The sequence below is a fragment of the Diabrotica virgifera genome, chromosome 5 (assembly GCF_917563875.1).
Source record: "Diabrotica virgifera virgifera chromosome 5, PGI_DIABVI_V3a".
Classification (NCBI taxonomy): domain Eukaryota; kingdom Metazoa; phylum Arthropoda; class Insecta; order Coleoptera; family Chrysomelidae; genus Diabrotica; species Diabrotica virgifera.
The window spans coordinates 34,399,242-34,424,443 of NC_065447.1; the positions used below are offsets into that span (position 1 = coordinate 34,399,242).

The 25,202-nt window shown below is 30.8% G+C and overlaps 1 protein-coding gene across 7 annotated transcripts in view; it reads left to right on the forward strand.

Annotated features, from left to right (window-relative positions):
* The window catches only part of LOC126885664 (protein TIS11), a 234,259-nt gene that overhangs the window by 161,758 nt on the left and 47,299 nt on the right, over window positions 1-25,202 (forward strand). For 2 of the 7 annotated variants that reach the window (XM_050652353.1, XM_050652354.1), the window contains exon 1: window positions 8,105-8,403. The exons of 4 other annotated variants lie outside the window; for them this stretch is intronic. In XM_050652353.1, the coding sequence (XP_050508310.1) occupies window positions 8,344-8,403 (60 nt within the window). In that variant the 5' untranslated portion in view covers window positions 8,105-8,343. Of the gene's footprint in view, window positions 1-8,104; window positions 8,404-25,202 lie in introns of those variants that run through there. One more of the 7 variants, XM_050652357.1, reaches the window with a different exon arrangement.

Sequence of the window (25,202 nt, forward strand, 5' to 3'; positions counted from 1 at the left end):
TAAACATACAACTGTTTATGCACCTTCCCAATGGCTCACCATTTTCTCTCAACTGCTAGAAAGAATCCATCGCCATTTAATGTTGACCGAATATCTTATGATCAATTTAAAAAATGGGATAACATTGGAGACAAATATTTCAAAGGAAATCTTACTGGCAAAATAAGTAAAGTTCGGATTGCAACTTTTAAGAAAGACAAACACAGGTGACAAACCTCACGTAATATAAATAATACCGTTAATAGGTAAATATACGAGGTATACTTACATTTAATTAATATTAATAACTAATTATAAAATTATACTAGGTAAATATACCTTGTATATTTATCTATTAACGATTTTATTTATATCATTTTAAAGTGCGCATGCGTTTTGCTGCTAATTGGCACCCGCGAACGCACTTATTGTTTCTATAAAAACATCTATGAATTCTGTTGTCAAATTATTCGATGTTGAAGTCCAGCCTAAGACTAGGGTCCCACTTATGTCCTGCTATAGATCACTACTGCCCATTTCCAAAAAGAAATATCACGATCTTCAGAAATTTTGTGCTCACCAAGTCATTCCAGCTTGTTTTCATCATGAATATTTGAACATTCCACGGGATGCGAATATGAAAGGTGTGTTACCAGAATCAGACGTAGAAGATCCTGATTACGATTTTTCATTTATTTTTGCTGCAGTTTTGTTTTGATATTATGTTATTAATATTAGTATTACGAGTATATTATAATTTGTGGTTGCTTTCATTTTGATGTTATAAGGTATAAGAAGTCAAAGTGTTAATAAGGCTGGTTAATAACAAGTATACGGTCGGCTTGTGTAACATTTCCTAAATAAATTTATGGGTAAATGGATTAAAATGCAATTATTGTTTCTCCGTCATCTGTTTGGATTACAAAAAGATGCAATGACATTATTAAATGCGTTTAGGCATAAATTGATTTAGGAAGCGTTACGTAAGCCCCCCTAAATAGCATATTTTTTTAAAGTTTAATTATTTGAGGTTCCAGTATTACAGTCTTGACCAGATACGATTTAAAGTTGATTTTTTAACTATTATTTGTTTTGTTTGTTTGCTATCATTTGTTATTATGTTTGAGATTGAATTATAGAATTCCTTACAAATTGTCTTACATAGGATATTACTCTAAGTACACTTGGTTAATTTTGCATTTAATGTGTTCTTTACCAATTATTTTTCCAATAGTTAGAGTTTTGGATCTTAACCATAGTTAAGTGTTAATGAAAGAGTACATACGAACATAATATTATGTATGAGATTTTAAAGAAACTTTTTTAACTCTGATGAGTCTTGTGATGTTAAACTGTGCACTGTGCCTTATTTAGAGTAATAATAATTAATAATAATATGTTGAGATCTCTTTCTTGTTTAAGCAAATTCTTGATGTTACTTACTTATGTTATTTAACAATTATTTAGAAGATTTTTTTTATTCGTACCCAGTGTTTATTATAAAATCCAAATTTTGTTTAAGTTCTTCATTTTTAATTCAAAAAAATAATGCAATACAATAAAAATATTGATTAAAAACAAAAATTGTTTTATTTGTTAAACTCACTCCCTTCAAAAATGTCGGATAGAGTTGCAAATATTACTTTATAATAAGTAATTAGATTATTTTTCTTGAAAGACCTGACTAAAATTTAATTATTTAGTTTTTTTTTCCTACTTTTCAAAGATATTTTTTCGTTATTAATACATTTTTACCTATTTGCATATACAATAGCTTAAGTATATAACTGAATATACTTGAAAGTTTTTTTGTAGGCTCAGGCGCATAGATAGTTGTACCTGTTATTTTTTTGGGGTAATCTTTTACTAACCAACTCTAAATGGTAAACTTGAAGTGTTAAGTAAAAATATTACTTCTTAGATAAAAGCCCACAATATTATAATGCACAAACTCTAACAAGTATTTATGATGAAAAGTAAATATTTTATAAGAATTTTTCAATAAAAAAAATTTTTGATCAGCTCTCCTGCACATTTGTATAGATGTCGGTTAGGAAGGATTGCCTTTCATGCGTTGATATGTCTATCCTTATTTGTTGCTTAGAAAATTTCAAAATAAGTCATAAATTTTGAGATTTTATCAATGTTCATAACTTATGTAAAAATTAAGTTAGAACCTTCTTATTACATGGGATGCTGAGACATCTTGTGCTTAAATTATATTTTAAATTTCAAAGCAATTGGTCAAATAGTTTAAAATTTATTTAATTTGTTTATCACAAATTCATTTTTTTTTTGCAATACTATAAGTCAGAAAATTATGAGGTTACAGTAACACTTCGGACAGTTTATGAAAGAAGAATTTATACTATTAACTTAAAAATGACAAAAAGTAATTTTAAACAGTGTAAAATTATTTTGCAAAAACATGTCGATTTTTTGCTTACGTCTAATAACAATTAGAATAACTTTTTAACCGTTATCCGTAGAAAAATTATTTTTTCGTATTTAGAAAGACTGAATTTTTATACACATTTAGAAAGAAAAACAATTGTCCTAGGACAATTAGGGACGAAGTTAGCCCCCCCTTTTTTAATTCACATGTTCTTGCAAAATAATTTTGCAATATTTAGAATTATTTTTTGTCATTTTTCTTTTAATTAAATTAATAGTGTAAATATACTTCTTTCGTCTTTCATAAACTATCCAAATTATTACTGTAACTTCATCATTTTCTGACTTATAGTGTTGCAAAAAAAATTAATTTGGAATAAACAAATTAAATAACTTTTAAACTATTTGACCAATTGCTTTAAAATTTATGGTATGATTTAAGCACCAGGAGTATCAGCATTCAGTGTAATAAGAAGGTTCTAAGTTCATTTTTACATAAGTTATGAATATTTATAAAAACTCAAAATTTATTATTTATTTTGTACTTTTCTAAGCAACCAATAAGGATAGGCATATTCAGTGAATGCCATATTGAAGTTTTTTATACGATTTATGAGTTTCTTACTCTCAAATTTGTTTAAAATGCTTAACTTTTTGGTAATAAACGAAAAAGTGAAAATTTACCGTTTTTTGATCTTCATTTGTTTATAACTATGTATATCATCAAAATCGGCTGCAGGAAATATATAGGTTATTATTATAGATGTCCATACTACCCAAAAAATTTGGCTTCGGCCTGGAGGGGGTTGTGTCACCAACAGGATATTTTTTTTCCTTATTTGTCTGAACTAAAAGTCAAAAACTGATTATAAACTAGATAGACCGGGGCATTTAGAACAAGAAAACACTGGAATAAATCGAATTTTAAATACAGCACCTATCGTAGACTAAGGGCCGGTACTTTCTAGCCCGAATCAACCCGGGTTAGCTAACTCGGGTTTAATCGGGACAGAAAGTACCGGACCTAAGAAGAACTCGGCAAACTCTCTTTCAAGCTCTTTCATTGAGACAAGCTGCAAACTCTGTAGCAGAGGACCTGAAGCAATCAACCATGTTCTGCATGACTACAATGTACTAAATCGCAGGCGGCCAATACGTTGCCAACATCAAAAACGTGCATTTTTGAAGTCCACTGGATCTGTACAAGCTCAGCTGGTACAGGATTCTAGAATTTTGGAATGAATATATTTTTAACGGGTCCCGAAAAAAATATTGACTGCTAAAATTCCGAAACGCCTAGGCAAAAGGACAAACTTGAATGACAAAACTTTATAAAGAATTAAGAGTAACATACTCATCCTCATACTGATACCCACCTTCTTCTTCATAAAAATCGTTAAAAGACAACTCATTAGACTAGGATGATTATTTCAAAGGCAAGTCCTGTGTTTTACGTATGCTTTCAGTTTCTTTTGATCATTCGATATTAATTTCTTTTTCCATTCTTTTGTTTACTTCGTCTATCTTGTTACTATTATTATAATTTGCCTTTTATCTGTTCCTTTATTTTTGAAGTTTTTCTTCCTACATATTTATATCAGATAATTTAAGCTCTAATCTGCTTTTGTCTTTATCAATGATATTATCATAGTTTATAGTCTCGGTAACTAGGAGCATCTATGGTAGGGAAGCAAAGTATGCTAAATGTGCAGTCACTCGAGCGCTTTGGGGACCTATTGGGATGTGAAGAGTGGGGCCTAAAAACAAAAAAAGTTAAGTAAAGTTTTCCATTTTAGTGGGGACTTTCCATTTTTAATTTAATCTTCCATTTCCAACAATCGTTTTTTTTTTGGTTTTTGTGCCATCTATTCATAATTCGAAAAAATGTCTCGAATAAAAGTTACTTATTTTTACGCAAGGAATCAAAATCTGCAATAAAAAATGTGGGCTCCCATTTAAGATTTTAAAGTAACCCCCCACCCCACCTCCGTGGGGGGTAGTGTTTGGTGCCATTCGATAGATTTTTCAAAAATATAGCTTTTTTCTTGTGAAACTTTGGAACTCACCCATTTCCTTACGCCCCGCTCAAATCGTCAGATTTTTGAAATATACACTGTTTTGCATGCACTTAACTTACCTTATCTTAATCTGACGATTTTGTGTTTTTCTAAGGATAGATTTTTTTTTCGGCCCCCCTTAGCGGACTCCCCTGCATTAAGAGCCAATATATGGTACAGGTACATTTTCAGGGTACAAGGTTTCTCCCCATGTAATAATCTGACGCGCTCGAGTAACTGCAAAAATCTCCGCTTGGGCTCGCCTACCACTATGAGTTATCCGAAAAATTGAAATTGAAGAAACGACCTGTTGCTACGTTGCTAGCAAAAACAACTTGAAAGCGAATGAGTTTGTCTTTGTCTAATAAAATATACTCACATTAATATAATATTTAATTTTAACTATTAACTAAAATAAATAAATTCACACAATGTTTGAAATATTTCCACTATATTTATTTTGGCATGACGTTATCGTAACATATTATGTTACGTCAGAATGTCTAAATTCTGCTCATAAAAGTGTTTTTAACAAACTGTATTATGATTGGAAGATCCATAGTGGGTAAGTACTGAAACATACGAAGAAAAAAAATCTGTGTAGTTGTGAATTTTTGTTAATAACATCTGTTTGGTCATTGAGGATATCTTATGCAAAACTCTACTCAATAAAGTATTTCAATATTTGTTTTGTTACGCAATAATGTTTATTAGTAGGTATACGAGTATGTAATACATTCCTGCTAGACCCCTCAGCGTGTTTCAGACATGAGATTTGAGACATGAGATCAGACAGTACAAACGTGAAAGAATACAAACTAAATGAGAATCTTTTGACAACGTGAAAGGTAGTATTAGGCGTGTACTTGTGTAGAGTTGTAGAGGATTATCGGTGTTAACTGCAGTGTACGTCGTACGTCTGCCATGGACGTCTAACTGATGTTTCCTTTTTTTAACTGATTTTTTGAATGGTAATAAAAACGTGTTCATGTTTCCACGTCCGACTAGAAAGGAAATGGAAAACTCATATATTCAAACGCAAGTTCGTCTTGACTTGTTCCAGGATACTCCTTCCCTCCTCTTATATTTCCCTGTATTATCAATCTTACCATTTCATATCTTTGTCCCCTCATTACATGTCCCAGATATTGCAACTTTCTTATTTTTAATATGTTTAGTATTTCCTTTTCTTGGCCCATTTCTCGCAATACTTCCGTGTTCGTTTTCTTCTGTGTCCATCCTATTCTTAGCATCCTTGTGTGACACCACATTTCAAATGACTGTAGCTTACTTATATGTTCTTGCTTTAATGTCCAGCTTTCAAGTCCATATTGTAGTATAGTAGTATCGAAAACACGTAACATCTCCGCACTCTTACTCTCAGTTCTAATCTAATGTCCTTATTGCAGAGAATTGTTTTCATTTTTACAAACACATGTCTTGCTATTTCTATCCTGGCCTTTATCTCTGTTCTGATCTTTATTTTTTGAAATCCAAGTACCAAGGTATTTGAATTTATCCATCCTTTCTATCGGTACATCTCCAGAATGTATGTTTGTTTAGACCAGGAAGGATCTGTTTTTAGGTGGATGTGAGAGGTGGCATTCGGATTTTTGCGGATAAAGTTAGGTGATAACTTGATTGACTTATGCTCCTTCTCAAATATGCCCGGAACATTTTAATAAAAAAAATAAAATATTTAAAAATTTCAAAAAATTTCGTTTTTTTTTCTACTTTCTTTGCTTATAACTTTAAAACGATTCATTTTGGAACAAAGTCGTATAGGAATAAAACAAAGAAAATTAAATTTTCTATCAGATAAGATTGGTTAAAAATGTCTTAATTTAATACCCTTGCTGCAAAATAGCAATAAATATAAAATAAGGGGCAAAACAAGCCTGTCTTTATTCAATGTTTTTCCATCACTTAGGTTACACTTGAAACCTTCCTAATTCGCTTAGAAAATTTTTGTAATGTGCTAAAACTGTCCACCAAATTTCATTAAAATTGAATTACTAGATTTTGCATAATAATTTTGCAATCTAAAACTTTTTTTAAAAAATTAAATTTTTTTAAAATCTTGCACAACAAAAACTAGAACATACAAAGATTTGTCAATTTTTTTAAATATAGAGAAACACTCCACCTATCTAATGCACTTTACAGATTATAAACAATTTTTTGGCTTATAAACAAATTAGTGCTGTGTCCAGGAGGGGGTGCTACGGGCTCCTTTATTTGGATGGACTTACCTAAGTTTTTTTTTATGTATTTTGACCCGTAAAACACGAATTTTTTGGGTAACGGTTGATCCGGATGTCGATAAGATTGTTATAAACAAAGAACTTGAGGAATTACATAACATCAATTTTTGGCAAAATAAAACATTTTTTTGTATTTCTTGGGTACTTCCAAACAAAAAATGATTTTACAAGTTTTTTTCGTAGGATGCATTGTTTTCGAGATAAACGCGGTGGAACATTCAAAAAATCGAAAAATTGCAATTTTTGAACGAGAATAACTTTTGATTAAAAAATAAAATAGCAATTCTGCTGACAGCATTTGAAAGATTAAGTCAAATTATACCGGTTTTAATTATTTGCATTGCCAAAATTAATTTTTTTATTATTAAACAAAGCTATATTTTTGTTTATAAGCCAAAAAATTGTTTATAATTTTAAAACATTGCTGAGGTCCCTTAAATAAGCCGATTTTAATTCGGTAAAGTGTATTAGATAGGTAGAGCACCTCTTTATATTATGTAAAAAAATTAGCCAACTTCTAAATGGTCTACTTTTTGTTCAGAAAGATTTTAAAAAATTTGAACTTTTTTAAAAACATTTACATTGTAAATTTATTGTGCAAAATCTATTAGGTCGATTTTAATGAAATTTGGTAGACCATTTAAGTAAGTTATAAGAATTTTCTAAGCGAATTACTAAGGTTCTAAGTGCCACCAAAGTGGTTAAGAAACATTGAATAACAACAGGCGTATTTTGCCCCCTTATTTCGTATTTATTGCTATATTGCAGAAAAGGTAATACCTTAAGACATTTTTGACCAGTCGTATATCATACAAAATTCAATTATCTTTATTTTATGTATTTCTCTACGACTTCGATTTCCAAAACGAACCGTTTTAAAGTTATAAGCAAAGAAAGCAGAAAAAAATCGATGGTTTTCGAAATTTTTAAATATTTTAATTTTTTTATCAATGTTCCGGGCATATTTGAGCAGGAGCATAAGTCAATTATTATTACTGAAGGTGTTACCTAACTTTATCAGCAAAAATCCGAATGCCACCTCTCACATCCAAAAATACACGTTTTTTTCTACAGATTAGTCCTATATAGGTATTTATTTTCTTTGTTATATCATATAATATGTTTTTTTATATTGATTTTTAGTCCATATTTTACACAGAAACTGCTTGTCTTTTTTAGAGTAGTTGTTGGAATTGTTCAGCAGAACTTGTCATAATCACTGTCATCTACATAGCATGTCTTACGTTATTAATACTTCTTCCGTTAATTATTATTCCTTCACTTTCAGATAATAATAATTTAAATAATAATGATAATAAAACAATTGAAACGGTTAATTTAAAACGTTAAACAACGTCCTTTCAACCATCTCTATCAAAATTTATCCACATCCCTACCAGTACCCGATTCGGCCGGCGGAGTGGGAGCCAACCACTTAGCACGAACACACTCGATGTTTTCGAACATCAGTTACAAATATTGCGTGAAAGTGGTAGCACACGATTGCTGCGTTCGTGGAATAGCGCACTTTTTCGTAATTCAGCAAAAAATCTACTGAAAAAGCGAGTCTTCCCCAGTTGCAGAATCGGTGTGTTGTGTGTACTGAATATTTGTATTTTTTTTAATTGTGGGTGCTATACAGGATAATCATGTCTACCGCTATAATGTCGCAGAATGCCATGTACGAATTCGGGGAGAGTCTGATAAAGGTAATTACAAGTGTTTGTTTTTCCTTTAGAGATAACGAAAAGAACGTGTTTGCCGGTTGTACTCAAGAAATCTTAGTTTTAAGTTTTCTTTTCTAATTTACCAATGTTTCAAATGCTAAAAAGTGTAATTAACGTATTTTTAAAACCAGTTACAAAAGATAATTATTATTTTTGTTTTGTTCCATCTATTTTTTCAGAATCGCACAATTTTCTCGGGACTTGGCAATTTGTATTTCTGATTCTTGTTTCTTTAAACCACGAACAATTTTTTTCATAGAGAAACTGGAGAAGAATCTGGGTTTGTAGTAACAAATTAATTGATAATTTTTAATAAGTAAATGATACAGATTTTGTAATCAAAAGTGACCTTTTTAAACATCACTACATAGTTCACTATTTTTGCTTTACTATAGTTTATAATAGATCTGTTTCTTCTAATTTTTCGAAAATATTACATACAATTCTGTAGGGTTTTTGTTTGGCATTCTTTCTTGGGGTTTGTAATGTAATACTTAGGCTTTGCATATTAGGGTTATAAAAAGGTTTTGTTTTCAGTCATGTTCCTTGATCTTAAAAACTCTTTGAGGGAAGGTCCTCGTTGGTAGTTACAAATCAATTGATAACTGATGGAAGATTTCTGATCAAAATGTAACATTGTGAATCTACCAAAAACCTTCACCATCACCATGTACCTAGTTCAACTGTTTCAGGAGCTGTTTTTCTTCTTTTGTTTTAATAAATTTTGTGAAAATATTGTTCTGAAGCTATTTTTCTTGTGGCATCTTCATGGCAATTCTGTATTTTTGGTGGGAACTAAGACTTTTGCTTAAAATTTAGACGTTTTGATTTCCACTTTCCACGAAATTTTTCGGGTATTTTGGTGAAGATTTCCGAAGTGGAAAGGTAATCAAGACTTAATTTTAGTAAATTGTGGCTTGTTCCCACCAAAAATAGTATATTTGCATTTTGTGAAAATATTGTCAGATTTGAAAAATCTTCAGTTTCCATGTAGGTATCTAATACCATGATAAACATTTGGACCATTACCAAATCTTGCAATGGAATAGGTATATGTAATTTAATAGTAGTTCGAGCTGTTTTCTTCTATTCTTCTAGTTGTTTTAATGGGTACATTTTGTGAAAATATCAGCAGTTATTTCATTTATATAGGGTGTTTTTAGTCTTTATTTCTTGTCAGGGTTCTTTGTCTAGCCATTCACGTCCACATCGGAACATAAGCCTCTTCAAGTCTTCCTTTCCATTGTTTTTTTGTTGTACGCAACTTGTAGCCAATTTTTCCCTGCAGTTCGTTTCAGATCATCTGTCCATCCCATAGGAGGGTTATTATCAAGGTTTTGCTGAAATCATATATTCCTTATCTTATAAATATTTACAGAATTCATGTATCTAGACCAAAAACCTCGTTTCCATGTATGCAGCTACTGTTTATTTACCATAACACATATTGACGAATCGAATACCAGGTTTTGAAATGGAGAGGTATGGTCAATAGTAGTTGGAGCTATTTTTCCTTCTAGTTCAATACATTTTACGAAAATATTACATTATTTATTACAATTATGTACCTAGTTTTTTAGTTCATCATTATTACTTATATATTTCCTCTGGGCTATAAGGCTTTTAATTTAGAGTTATATAAAGGGTTTATGTTCGCCATATTCCTTGATTTTAAAAATATTTACAGAATTCGTGTATCCACACCAAAATCTGTTTCCATGTATCTGCTATTTACAATTACCAGATTTTGCAATGGAAGAGACATGATCTAATGTCATGGATCATTTCAACTAATTTGAAGATTTGCTTCTTCCACGAAATTTTGATTTAAGGAAACTTTGAAGCCAAATCAAAGAGTCTGTAAAAAGATTGGATATTGTTTTGGTACTTTTTTAATCTAACCATATTTTCCGATTTTTCCTTATCATTTCGTCTCCAATTTTAACGTTTTTGTGTTGATGGCAATCTTTTATTTTGTACTTACTCATTGAAGATTCATATTCATATTTTTGACTTCATCAAGAACGCTGCTTTTCAAGGTTTTAAAATTTTGTTTTTCACTTTTTTTAAGTCACAGGTACATTTTATATTTTTGAAAACTCCTGGATCCTCATATGTATTTACAGAATTCGTGTATCCAAACCAAAATCTTCAGTGTCCATGTATCTACTGTTATATTTTGACCATTACCAGATTTCGGAAAAATCACGTATAATTTATGAAAAATATTTTGTTTACAACTTATTATATGTTTACAGTTTATGTTTAGGATTTGTGCATGTTGTTTTTCCTTACTAAATAAGCTTGGAGTTGACGTAGTCCCCGGAAATGAAAATAGTCATTTTATAATATCAAAACATGTTTTTTACAGTAAATATAACTGAAATTTAATATTGACTGAAATATTAAAATTAGTTATCTTAGGAAATACATGATTATATTGAGCACTATAACCTGTGATACAAGTAAAATAGTGATACAAGTGTAATAGTTCCGCATAGTTACAAATTTTCATGAGTTAATGGTTTTCCTACAGTTTATGACTTGTGACAGTTGATTTCAAATTTAATTTAATTAGAATCAATTTTCAATCATAATCATTGGCACCACCACAGCCCAGGTTGGACCCTGCATAGGCGTAACCAGGATGATCCTAAGGGGGGTTACAACTACTGGAAGGTCTCTGAGGGCTATGGTGTTAAGCGTATAGAGCTCAAAGTACATCCCAATGGGGGGGGGTTACAACCCCCCAAAACCCGCCCTGGTTACGCCTATGGGACCCTGGCCCGTTCAATTAATCCTCCATTCATAGCTCTATTCATTCCATTTCTATCTTTTGTTGTCCAGTTTTGAGTTCTCTAAATCCTTCTACAGTGGGTCGGTCCATAGTATTTTTTTAAATATTTTTAGAACAAAAATATGAGGACAGAACAGTAAAATGTCTTAGGTACTACCAGGCCCTGCATGCTGGAAATGTAATTCTGATATAAGTTTGATACTTATCTGACTCTATTTTGATACTTATAAACTTCGGGAAAACTTTGACCAAATATTCTAGTACAGCGGTTCTCAATCTGTGGTACATGTACCACTGGTGGTACATATCGTTATTTGAGGTGGTACATAAAACGCAAAAACAGCCAAAATCAGCACCACTATTATAGTTAATTAGATCACCTAGCTAGATAGGGATTTTAGTTAGGTGGTACACTAAAAATAATAAAAGTATTTGGTGGTACATGGCCCAAAATGATTGAGAACCGCTGTTCTAGTAGGTTTAAAATCATAAAATACATCACTATTAATACTAGTCTATAAACCTACTACAGAAATCGTTTTTGTATTTTGATTAGATATACAATATACAACAGTCTTTTCAAAAATAAGCATTGGACGGAATAGCTTGTTGCTAAGTAGAGCAGTCACTGAAGCTGGATATGAGCTATTACCTCCGATTTCGTTGAACCTCCATCGATTTGGATGAAAATTGGTGAGTGGTTAGAGGATATCCCAAGGAACAAAGGTGACATGGTGCCAACCTGCGCTTTTACCCTGGGGGTGGATGCCACCCCTTCTCGGGGGTGAAAATTATTTTATTAAAAATAACCCCATAATTCGACAGGGACTAACTAAGCAAAATTTGTTGCATGTATAATGTTATTGAAATCAATCATAACTTTTTGAGTTATTAATTATTGAAAGATGTTAATTTTTCCTGAGAAAAATGAATGTTTTTAACCGATTTTTTATAAATAATTCAAAACCTAGGTTTTCACAAAAAGGTATTATTACCAAAATAGAAGATAATAAAAAATGAAATAAATTCCTTACTAGAAAAACCTAGTGTTAACTAAAAGTGAGTTATAGGTAATTGAATGTATATTTTTTTCGGCGACTACCCAAATCTAAGTTTCAAGCTTAAATAACGGGAAAATGATGAATTTTATTACCTAAACTTATTAAACATTTGTAAAATTATTTAAAAATATCTATCAGATGAGCCCACGAGTTGTAAGCATTAAAATTTATGGTCCAAAAATTTTTCAAAAGTTATCTATCTTTTAAAATCTTTTTCAAAAAATGGTTTTTTTTAAATACTCCGTTAATTTTGAGACAGGAGATTCGCCTAAAAATCATTTGAAAGCTAAAACTAAGAACTTTTAAACCACGTTGAATATAATCTTTTAAACCCCTTACTTTTTTTTTTAAATAAAAGGTTAAATTGCCCCGGTTACATGGTTCTCGCAGGCAAAAATTAAGCTAAAACGTTTCTATCTCTGTTATTTTGAACCCCATAGAAATAGTAAAAAAGGTAAAATAAAAAGGTTAACTGTTAGATTCAAGAAAACACGGTCAACCGATTGAAAACTAGTTCTGTTTGTTCTGTGATGTAGCCCTGTATAGGAATTTTAGCAAATATACCTTTTATAAAGGATTTCATGGTTTTTTGTAAAATATTTGACACAGAAAACTAAAATTTGGTAATTTTGATCATTTTTTTCGTATATTGAGTATTTTTAGAGTTATTTTATTATTAACAGAAAATACAAATTACGATAATCTGAAAAATTCTGGTTTTTTAAAATTATCTTTTTTTTTTTTCAAAAATATGCACTAAACTGGTCTAAATTGTTGAAATCATTACTTTGCTAATACCTATATTAAGGATTTCTATAAATTTTAATTTTTGTGGAAATGGCGATGTTTTACTTTTCACCTTCACCAAAAAAATTCCAAAGGGTTCTCTTATTTTCATCATAACTTGCTTTAATTTTGATTAACTTCTTATGGAGCTCATTTAATAAATATTCCGAAGTACTTTGTGACCAAGTGGTTAGTAGGTATATTTTATAAAAAGTATCGTTTTCCCGTTATTTAAGCTTGAATACTTCATAGATTTGCATTTGTGTACTCGTCGAAAAAAATATACATACCTTCGATTACCCATAACTCACTTTGAATTAACGTTAGTGTAGTTCTTAAAAGGACAATATTCATTTTTTTATTATCTTTAATTTTGATAATAATAACTTTTTTGTAAAAGCTTTTGGAGTTCTACGTGAAAAACAGATTTAAAACATGCATTTCTTTTAACGAAAAAATAAAATCTTTGATCTTTAATAACTCAAAAAGTATTTATTTATATTAATAACTTTATTTTATAACAAATTTTGCTTAGAATTTGTCCCTCGATCAATTTATGGTATTATTTTGAATGAAATAATTTTCACTCCCGGAGTAAAAGCACAAGTTAGCATCATGTCACTTTTGTTCCTTGAGGATTAATTTAATTTGACAACGCTTATTTCTTTATTTGTTTAGTCTCATGTTTTTAATTTTTGTAAAAATTTTTGTAATACTTTATGATAATTATACAGCGCTCCTTGCCTTGACAATTCTTATGTAATTTGTACAGGTGAGGAGTGCAATGTTTCTGTTTTGTGTATTATCTATTATGATAAATAAATATCTATCTATCTATCGTCTAACTATTCACTAATTTTCATAAAAATCAATGGAGGTTCAACGAAATCGGAGGTGAAAACCTTCAGTGACACATAAATTAACTTAATTAATATTTTAACTTAATATTTTTTTAATAAGCTGTCGTTTTAGCCTGTAATTAGTTTTTATTTTTGTGATAATAATGAATGACTTTGTTTTAAATAGAAAATATATTTCTTTATAATTTTCATTCAGTGGTCACCTTTATTTATAAATAAAGAGCATAAGGTTCTATCTCGAATAAAATAAACGACAGGACATTTTCAATCCATAATACATATAAAATTATTTTCAAAGCTGTGTGAGTTTCGAGTAAAACTAGAATAAATACAGTATTGTCTAATTTTTGTTTAATTTACAAAAGTTTTCTTAATAATTAAATCCACAATTTTACCTAAAAATGATTTTATTAACGTTTCGACGCCCAAGTCGGGTGTCGTTGTCAAAATACAAAATAATGTATTTTGTATTTTGACAACGACACCCGACTTGGGCGTCGAAACGTTAATAAAATCATTTTTAGGTAAAATTGTGGCTTATTTCCCATTTGAATATACTTGATTATAAAAATGCCACAAGAAAATAGCTTCAGAACAAAATTAAATCCACCTTACAATAAATCTACAATGAGTATTAAAAATAAATAGGAAGAACATTAACTTCAACATTCAGTGACAAAAAACTGCTGGTAGGTAGAAAGGACAAGGTGACAAAAAGAGTACAATAGAATTGGCTGTTATTTTAAATTGTATAATGACTGTAATATTACAAGGTTATGAAAGATTTTTTCACATAAAAAAGAAGGTTGCTAGGTTCTTGGAGATTTAAATTTATAGTTATTTAAATTTGTTTTCTTAGTTTTCCTTGTTAGTTTATAGAAATGGAGGTGTTTTTCAAGATATAGTAGTTATTGTTAAAATATATTTTTGTCTAATTTCTACATACCTGAACCTATTTGAACTACTAGCTCAACAAGTTTTTTCTATAGTTATTACCCAACACCATTGAAGAATAGTCACTTTAAGGAAGTGTTTTTTAGTTTAATACAGTGATTATTGTCACTCTGTTTATACTTGATACATCAATATAATAATATCCTTGAATCAAATGTGTAATTGAACACAATTACAAAACATTTCAAATGGCAATAATATGTGCTTCATGTCATGTAAAATATGCAAGTGTATGCACTTTTTGGCAAACAAATACATATTTTGAGGAGATAATAGGTTTCTTGACCTTACAATACAATAAGGAAGTGTCACATGCATAAACATGTTTGTGTTATTTCAGTGTTTTTCAACAGTTCAAATAGCTGCCAGAGCTATTTTTAATACTGACTGCATCAAATGGTATTTTTTTCTATTTCACATGTAAATCATAGTAGGTTATTCTATTGTGAACTGGAATAAGTAATAATGATGTTCCATGCATTTATACCAAATTACAAATATACCACAACCACAAGTATACTGACATCAATACTTTACCCTTTTACTACATACATATTTACTAGGCCACAATAGAGGATCACCTAGTTTGGAGTTTTTACCAATCTCTTCCACTTTTCCAAGAGAGAGAGCTAAAGCATTACATAATACTGAAAGTTCTCTGACATCTATACTCTTTCCTTTTTTAACATTTTCCCTAAAATTTGAGACCGTTTTAGGCATCAAACATGAAATAAGTAGGTAAATAATTAAAAATAAATTCTTTTGAATTTGTCTGGACTAGACCTGCAAGTCGAATGGTTCTTTTCTGCTTCATCTAAATAATAAGTATATGTATAAGAAGTATTCATATATGTATTTTTTTGTAGTTTTTTGGCTTTGGGAAAACACTTCTTAAAATCAAATCCGATCGAAAACAATCAAGGGTAGGGAAGGGAAAAAAACTTTCGTACCCATGTCGTTCAGGGTGACTAACCACATACTAAGTAGGGATACGGGGTGTTATTAATTTACATGACTAATTTTATGATCTAAAATTTCAATTTACACGACTTAACATAATCTCTAGAACAGCGGTTCTCAACCTTTTTGAGTAATGTACCACCTACAGTTATTTTTATATGTATCATATTTTATAAAACTTCCTCGAGCTCCTACTGGCTTTCTAGATATAGTTAGTTTTTTTTACTTTATTTTACTTAGTGTTTAGTTTTTAGTTAATCTAGCAAGCCCCTTGTATTTTTCATAATTCCTTTTTATTTCATCTTATCCTTCGAATTTCTGAATTCTAAAAAAATCCACATCTAGTTTTTGGTTTCACTTTTCGTATCCCGAGGATGTTTACCAAGTTTTCATAGTAATACAATACTAGTTCTTATTTTTGCTTTTCATATGTGTTCTCAAATCATATACATACATCAATTTACAGCCAAAATCCTTTTATTAACTTCCTAAAATAGGGTGAACAAATCATAAACTTGAAAAAACGGGACACATCAAAAGAGGGTTTGGGGGCGATACTCTTCCGGGCCTCCATTGAGATGTAATCATTGAAACGTGCTCTTTTTAGCTAATTTGACCTATCCAATTCATTGAAATGATATTATGTTGTTTCTTCTGTTATTACCAAGTACTTAATATTTCCTTTTTATTAAGTTCATTTTGTGACTATTTTGTTTGTTTGGTATTTAGGGCTATTGAAGAATGCTGAATAATATATTATTGTCACTTGCATTTGAAAATCAATCAAAAATAAATATGTTCAGTTCTTCAGCAGTTAATTGGTTATTTCTAGAGCTTATTAGAATAACGTCCAATGGTCATTTATTAATGTATTTAGAGAAAAATACTACATCGTTGATTTTGGTTGCATGTAACAAGTTACAGGGGAGAAAATTGATTTTTAATTTCAAATATATAATTTAAAATAAACTTTTGTTTTATTTCTAAGGGACTTTCGGTCCTCGGTAATAATTCTGCGTTTAAATTTTTCTAAAATATTAGTTTTTTCAGGATTCGAAAAAAAAATGTCATTTTTGGACCAAGATTTTGCGCCTACCCCCTTAATGAATTTTAAAGTTTTTTTTAAATGTGACGGAGCTTTTTATAAGAAACTGAAAATCGGCCGTAAAAGAATTGAAAGGTAAAAGAACATCGGTCAAAGATAAAAAAAATTCCTGATTTTTTGAAGTCAAAAATTGTTTTTTGCATAAAAGTATTGTAATTTTTGTTCTAGTTAGATTATCTGGATTTTTAAAGAAAGCCTTGCTGCAACTCTTGTTTCACCTTGTTTTTTTTATGTTTTCAATATATTTTTGCAAATGTTTCTCTTTGTCCAAACCGATTCTATAAAATAATCGATTCTTCTTAAATGTGTCGTCTCGTTTTGAAAGTTGGTTATTTGAACTTCTTTAACTGCTGCTCTAAAGAGTTGAGTATGAGCAATTAAGTAAACCACTCGTTTTCTTGCAGAAACCACTAGAAATTTCGTAGCCATGAATTCAGCGTTTTTCTAACTTTCCCTGAATTCTGTAGAACCTGGCCTGGTAGTTTGTTCCTCTCATGCATGTGGCTAAAGGTATTGCAATTTTTGTATATCAGTTCAGTTTCTTCAAGACCTCGTGGATATTCTCTAGTCTTCTAGCCTACGTAAAGATATTCTCAGGATGCTTCTGTAAAGACATCCCAACATTTCTACTTTTCTCATCTTTTTATTTCGCCAGTTGGTTAGCCTTTAGTTATTTTCAATCTTCTCTGCCATTAACACAATGTCATCTAAATGACGTCTTATAATAAAATTATTAATAGGGATTCCGTTTACTACTGATCCTCTAGCTAGGATTTATGGCAATAATTTAAATCTTTAATAAATTAAACCATTTTATAATTCAAATCGAAATGTTTGAAAAAACTTTTTTCGAATGAAAATATAACCTCTGTACATTGTGTAAGACAACGACATTTTCGTCGCTGGTAATAAACTAAATACAATAAATATTTAAAATGTAGTGATTTACTGTACAATTAATCAATATTTATATTTTTAAAAGGGTATTGTTTAATATTGACAGTATAATACAAATAAAACCCTCCTTTGTCTTATCTTATTTTCAATTGCTGGAAATATCCATAGATTGTTTATATTTACACCATTCTGTTTAATAATTGTATCTGTATTTAATTTTGCCTGATCATATTCTACCCTACTATGCTCCATCAGTTCCAGCATCGCCCCTACACTATTCGATTTTTTGGGTAGAGATACCTTCCTTGAGCCGGTTTTGTTGGCAATCGTGGTCCGTGATTGAATACAAGTACCATAACCTGCTGGATACCTGTTTGGGTCATAGATATATAATACTCTAGATTGCGCCTTACGATCTTAAAATGGGTGACGGTTGCGACAGAGATAAATGAGCCTATTTGGTCGGTAGTCTTTTTCTAATTCAAGGGGAGTATCGACGACGTCACTATCCTACTCTGTCGTCGAGTATTTTAGATGGTTTGACAGTTCGAGCGGATGGCGACGAGAACTGGTCGTTTGTCTTCGGACGTGGATAATCCTGGTTCGAATCCCATACCAATCTTTACTTTTTTTATTTTTTATTTAATCAATATTGCGTTTATTAAATATTATTACATCTCTAAAGTAAATCTATGCAAAGAAATATATAACAAATAAGAAAAACTGTGTAGGTACCTATAGATTTTTCAAAATATAAAAGCCAATGTTATTTTTTTAATAAGTTAATTGTAGAATAGTATAAAGTAATTGTTAAAAATATTCGTAAAAAATTACCAATAATTAATATCAACATTATGTACCATCGATTTATTAATTGAATCGGTCATTTCAAAAACAACACGAGTCACATATTCCTAATTTTACAGAAGAGCAAAGAAAACTAACTATATAGTCGAAAGATGGATGACATCAAAATTCAGAGTTATATTGTAGTTTTGTTCCTAATGTTTTTACTAGACTGGTGTCGTTTTTGCACACAACGTTTATCTTAAGGAGTCTATTCCGCTCAAAAAGTTAGTTTCTGAAAATTGTGGACTTTGCTGTTTTTGAAATGACCGATTCAATTATAAGTAATTAGACATTATTTTTATTTATGAAACTATTGTTACAATTTTTTAAAAAAGTAGAAGCAAAACAAACATTCACATCATTCGAATAAGGACGAATTTATATTAATAACGAATGAATTTTATTTTATTATGCAGTTCACAAATTATGTAGGTATTAAAATATTAACTTACTATACATACATTTATTATCTGCTAGATTTACTTAGGTCCATTTTTCAGATGTAAAAATATCTAATAAACGCAATATCGATTAAATAAAAATAAAAAAAGTAAAGTTGGTATGGGATTCGAACCACGATTATCCACGTCCGAAGACCAAAGACCATTTCCCGTCACCACCTGCTCCAACTGTCAGCACATATTACTCGATAAAGTGGGATATTCACGTCGTCAATATTCCCCTTAAATTAAAAAGAAACTGCCGACCAAATAGGCTCATTTATCTCTGTCGCAAGCGTCACCCATTTTAAGATCGCAGGGCGCAATCTAGAGTATTATATATCTATGGTTTGGGTAATACCACAGGTAGTTTCTTTCCAAAAAAAACTTAAACCGCTCTCAGCTTAGTCTTTTTAAATGACAGTATAATAATTATTACATGACTGTTTTGTCTTATCTGTGGAAGTACTAACATCTTAAATCAATGGCGTAAACACTAACTAACCGCCTGACAGACGGGTTTAACATTTTGGACAACATAAAGTTTAGGGCAACCAAACAACCACATTTGTAGTTGACATTCGAGGTAATGTAAAAACACTGACAGTGTTGCCATGTTATAAAATATTTCTTACTGTAACATCTAAAATTCAAAATTGAATAGAACACAATATATAATTTCAAAATCAAAAACAAATGTTAGATATAAATCAGAAAATATATTAAAAGCATTAAAATTATATAAAAATCAATAGTGGCAATAGTTAATAGAAACACTAAACAATGTGAAGATTTCTAAACTTATAAATCTAAAATACTAAATATGTAGTAATAAAAAGAAACTAACCTATGAAATAAAACTAAGAATACACTAAATTAAACTGAACTTAAATTTAACTAAACTAAATGTTCTAAAATATTCAAAATATATTTATTCAAAATACATATATTTTTTATAATATTTTAAACATCTAAATTATAAATTTTAAATAAGGTCTAAATTCATGTCTAAATTATAAACAGATATGGCAACAATGTTCATAAAATTCATGCTGTTGCATGGCCGTTGCCCTAAACTTGATGTTGTCCAACATTTTAGTGGTAATTTTTGTTTTTGTTAAATATTTTAATGCAAAAAAATATCTCCATGACTTACTGAAAGTATTGATTATCTAAAAAACATAGTAATTAATCTAATTTTTCTGTATTTATTAAAATAAAAAACATTAAACAAGAATGGAAGGATTGTTTGTGTACCTTTTTACTCCTGAAAAAAAGTGTGATAAAAATTAAACAAATTAAACAATCTTAATAAAAATTTATAATCGAGTTAAAGAAAGTATGAAAAATGAAAATAAAAAGGTTTTTAAAAAATGTTAAAACAAAAAAAACTGACAGGTACTATAATAGTCGGTACAGTGTAGCAATGGTAGTCAGTGGCAACATTTTCATCACAAAATGATTCCACTTCGCTTATGTCGTCTTCTACCTCATCAAAACATTTCAAAAGAGTTTCTTCAGGGTGTTCATTCCCTTATTTGATGTTTTTTTTTACGAACTGGGGCACATTATGTGTAATGACGAACTGGGCACAAACACTAACCATCTATTAGACGGAAATCACACTTTGAGCCTAAATATCTTTCGAATAGCAACCTGCAGCAAATTGCCGAATTCAGTACTACTAAAGAACAACCCAACTTGGAAAAGTCATGAACGGGTGACCTTCAAAATTTTCTAGGAAGGGTAATATCCCACTTTCGACAAGCGATGCCGTCTGAGAGACGAGGTGTTAGTACTTAAGGGTTAAATGCATTCAAACAAATTAAAAGACATCCGAAAGACGAGAAGAGAAGAGGAAAGAGAATTTTGACAGATACCAACGACAGTTCATAAAATATGTTACTTCCTGGGAAGATCAAGATATTGATCTCTCTGACAGATGAGATTGATGAGCCCCTCGTTATCTTGAGCTCTTCTCAGTTTATGAATATAGTTCTGAAACTATATTATCTACTAACTACTATATTAGCGCATTGACCACAATTTTGGTTGAAAGTAGGTAAATACGATTATTTTAACATTTCTTGAAAACAATTTAACAATCTTGCTGAAACTTCTAGCCAAATCTTGTTGAAAAACTGGATAATCAGCACCTGTTTCTCGCGGTGCTGTTTCCAATGTATGTGTAAAGGTACATATCCATACGAGGGTGCTCCGTGCTCGGTGTAGCTGCTCAAATGGATGCGGCACGCGTTCCCCTACATAAACCGGTTGAATTAAAGAGGGTGAGCGGCGAGCACCAACGTATCCACTAGGTGGAGCTGCTACACGGAGCACCCACGTATGGATACGTACCTTAACAGTTTTCCACATTTTTTGAGGTAGTCATGCCTTATAAACACAGGGGATTTGATACGTTTGTAAGGGAAGTAACCCAAAAACTTCTAACTGTTCAATCACCTAATTAGCTTTTGCTAATTTTTAGTTCTAACTTACTCGTCTTACAGTCTTGTACAGGCTAAGTCAGATATGTTTCCCAAGCTCATCTGTTTCTTAATCATGAAAGTAGACAATTATTTTCATGACAGTAGACAATAATTATTTTTTCATACTCTTAAGGAGCTAAAAAAAGAAGCATAGGTAGGTAGTTCAGCGTAGGTACCTCAGCAAAAATACAATGATAATCATAAAAAAGCAATTGAAAGTGCAAAAAAATCTGCAGTCTGTCATGTGGACTTACTCGCTAACTGTTAATTGTTGTCAGTAGAACTTATGTGTGTTAAGTCAGTGTCACCATCTGCTAAAAAAGGAAATATGGAATATATGTACCTACTGATTTTATTATCCCGTTTTGTTGTATGTTATTTTATTTTACTTATATGTTTAAGTATTTGTACACTTTTTCGTTTATCAAATGTGTGTATTTACTATATTCGTAAATAATACAAATTATAAAGGAGTTATCCAAAGATTATTTTTATAATTACAATGTCTTTACCCTAGTTAACATTGAAAATGGTAATATTTACCCACATATCATCTTGCATGAGTTCATAACTCTGGAAGACAATATTTCCCAATACTTCATTGGATATCGTGATAAGTAATATGCATCTCGAGGTTATAGGTATTACTGATATCCTTTGCATGTCTAGGTAAGCTAACAATGATCCATCACATTGTTCATGCAACAAGTAGTAGGGTCTCAACTTACTGAAGAATAGACTGCTTTGTTGCCAAGTCTCATATTTTTTTATATTTGTCTCAGACCAAAAGTTTTTAATGTGAGGACTTCCATCAGAATGCTATTTTAAAAAGGCTGGACAAAGGAGGATCCATTTTTATTCTGGAATTAAAAAAGTAACTTATGAAGAATGTATATATGTATGTATTTCACTGACCCAAACAAGATATGCACAAATTGAGGCTTTATGTGACTCAATTCGGTTGTAATTTCAAATAATATATTTATGACAGAAAAGTGCAGGTTGAAACAGACCATAAGCCACTTGTAACACTTAAAGAAACCATTATCAGAAGTTCTTACAAGGTTACAAAGAATAATCCTAAATTTACAATTATTATACATAAATATGACCTTTTGGTGACTATTCATATTTATAACTTTTATTCTGTACCCGGCGCGTTTCTTCAGGTTATCTGACAATCGTATTTATGGCCTCCCATTTTTCGTTTGTAGTTCCATGGTCTCCAATTCATAATCATCTTGGTCCATCTTTCATCCTTCTGCCTTAGGGTATACCAGGTGAACATCCATTTAAGATTTGCTAATTGGGTTGAGACACTTTTTGTCACTTTTGGTTTGTTACGAATCCATTAGTTTCTTGAAGAAACTGTCTTCTCTGTTAGTTTTAATGTTCAGCATTAATTTGTCTTTACATTCATTTTTCTGTCTTTGATAGTATGTACTACTATATTTTCCTTTGTAACAGTCCAGGTCGAGAGCTATATTGTATGAGGACTACAAGGACTATACTTTGATTAAAGCCTCTAGTTTTTAGGTATTTCGGTTATTTTCTCTACTCTAGATACTTTCGAATACATATAAGACAGATTGCGAACAATGCCATTGCCAATCATTCTTCTCTTCTTATAAGTGGTGACATCTACTGTATACTCCACGCAAATTTATTCATGGCGGATACTCTGGATAGAGCACCCGTCTATCCACCTGACACAAAAGATACTTTGGAAGAGGAACTTAAAATTCACAATGAATTTATTAGGAAGTAACTTAGCAGTTACTCCTAAATAGTTACAAGAAATTAAAAGACCATTACTTGAATATGGCGATCTACAAATTATTGCTAAATATTGTCAAAGTAGCTGGAAAAAATCCAAAAATTAAGTCAAAAATGATTCGAGGTTCGTAATGTTTGATTGTTCGAGGTATGTAATTCCATAACCAAGGGATCAACCTGTTTCATGAAATGATCCCTTGTTTATGTAATTCCACATCTCGAACAATAACCTCCCGCTTAGTTGAATATTAATTAGTCTGTTAGATCGCTGGTACTACATACTATTATAATTCCCACTATGCGTCTCCAAATTTTGGAATTCATTTGTGAAGCGTTCATGGTGAAGGGCACCTCGGACTGAACCGTTGTCTAAAGGTCGCGTCATATTATAATGCACGTCGCGTTTTCGGCACGTAGCGTTTGCAGACCGGCAATCGGACTGCCCATTCACATTATCATACATAGAACGTTTACGTTGGTTTCAATTTGGTGCGGTGCAGATGTGTTTATTGTCACAACACATGTTTACATGACAAATTGCCTCGAAAACTACTTTTTAAATTAGACCGGGCAGTATCGTCGCCCCGGCTAGCGAAATTATTCCGATTCGATATTTTTAAACAAACTTACTCAAAAAGAAGTCCTTATAACATATCCACAGGGTGCCGGGCGGTACCGTGGTCGAAAAATTGTTTAAACATTTTTTTAAACAAATTCACAAAAATATTTTTTTCATTTCGAGCAATATTTTTTAGATAAACTGGGTCATTCTGGGCAAAAAAGGTCTCTTGTCATTTTTCTCTAAAATTGATTGTTGTTGAGTTACATGCGATTAAAAATTTGAAAAATGCGAAAAGGCCATTTTCAAGGCTTAATAACTCGATTAAAAGTATTATTATGAATTTCAATAAGTGACCAAATCAAATTTCAAACCCCTTCTTCAAGGTCCCAAAGAGATTTTTGTCATTATTTTACTACAAAGCTGTTATTTTTAGTTATTAACAATTAGCGCTATAGTCCAACTGTATCGTCGCCCCCCGTTAGCGAAACTATTTCGATTAGATGTTTTTGCACAAACTTACTCAAAAAGAGTCCTTATAACAAACACATCCACAGGGTGCCGGGCGGTGCCCTTGTCAAAAAATTGTTTTAACAATTCTTATTAAACAAATTCACAAAAATAATTTTTTCATTACGAACGATTTTTTTTTAGATAATTTGGGTTATTCTTAGCAAAAAACGTATCTTGCAAAAATGCGGAAATGGCCATATAACTCGACAACAATCAGTTTTAGAGAAAAATCACAAGAGACCTTTTTTGCCCAGAATAACTCAAATTATTATTAATTTGGGTTTAATTAAATTATTAATAAAAAATTATTTTTGTGAACTTGTTTAACAAAAATTGTTTAAACAATTTTTAGACCACGGCACCGCCCGGAACCCTGTTGATGTGTTATAAGGACCTCTTTTTGAGTAAGTTTGTGCAAAAAAATCTAATTTCGCTAACGAGGGCGACGTACAGTTGGACTATAGCGGTAATTGTTAATAGTTAAAAATAACAGCTTTGTAATAAAATAATGACAAAAATCTCTTCAGGACCTTGAAGAAGTTGTTTGAAACTTGATTTGGTCACTTATTGAAATTCATAATAATAATTTTTAATCGAGTTATTAAGCCTTGAAAATAGCCATTTTCGCAATTTAAGAGAAAAATGACAAGAAACCTTTTTTGCTCAGAATTACCCAAAATATCTAAAAAAATATTGCTCGAATGAAAAAATATTTCTGTGAATTTGTTTAAAAAA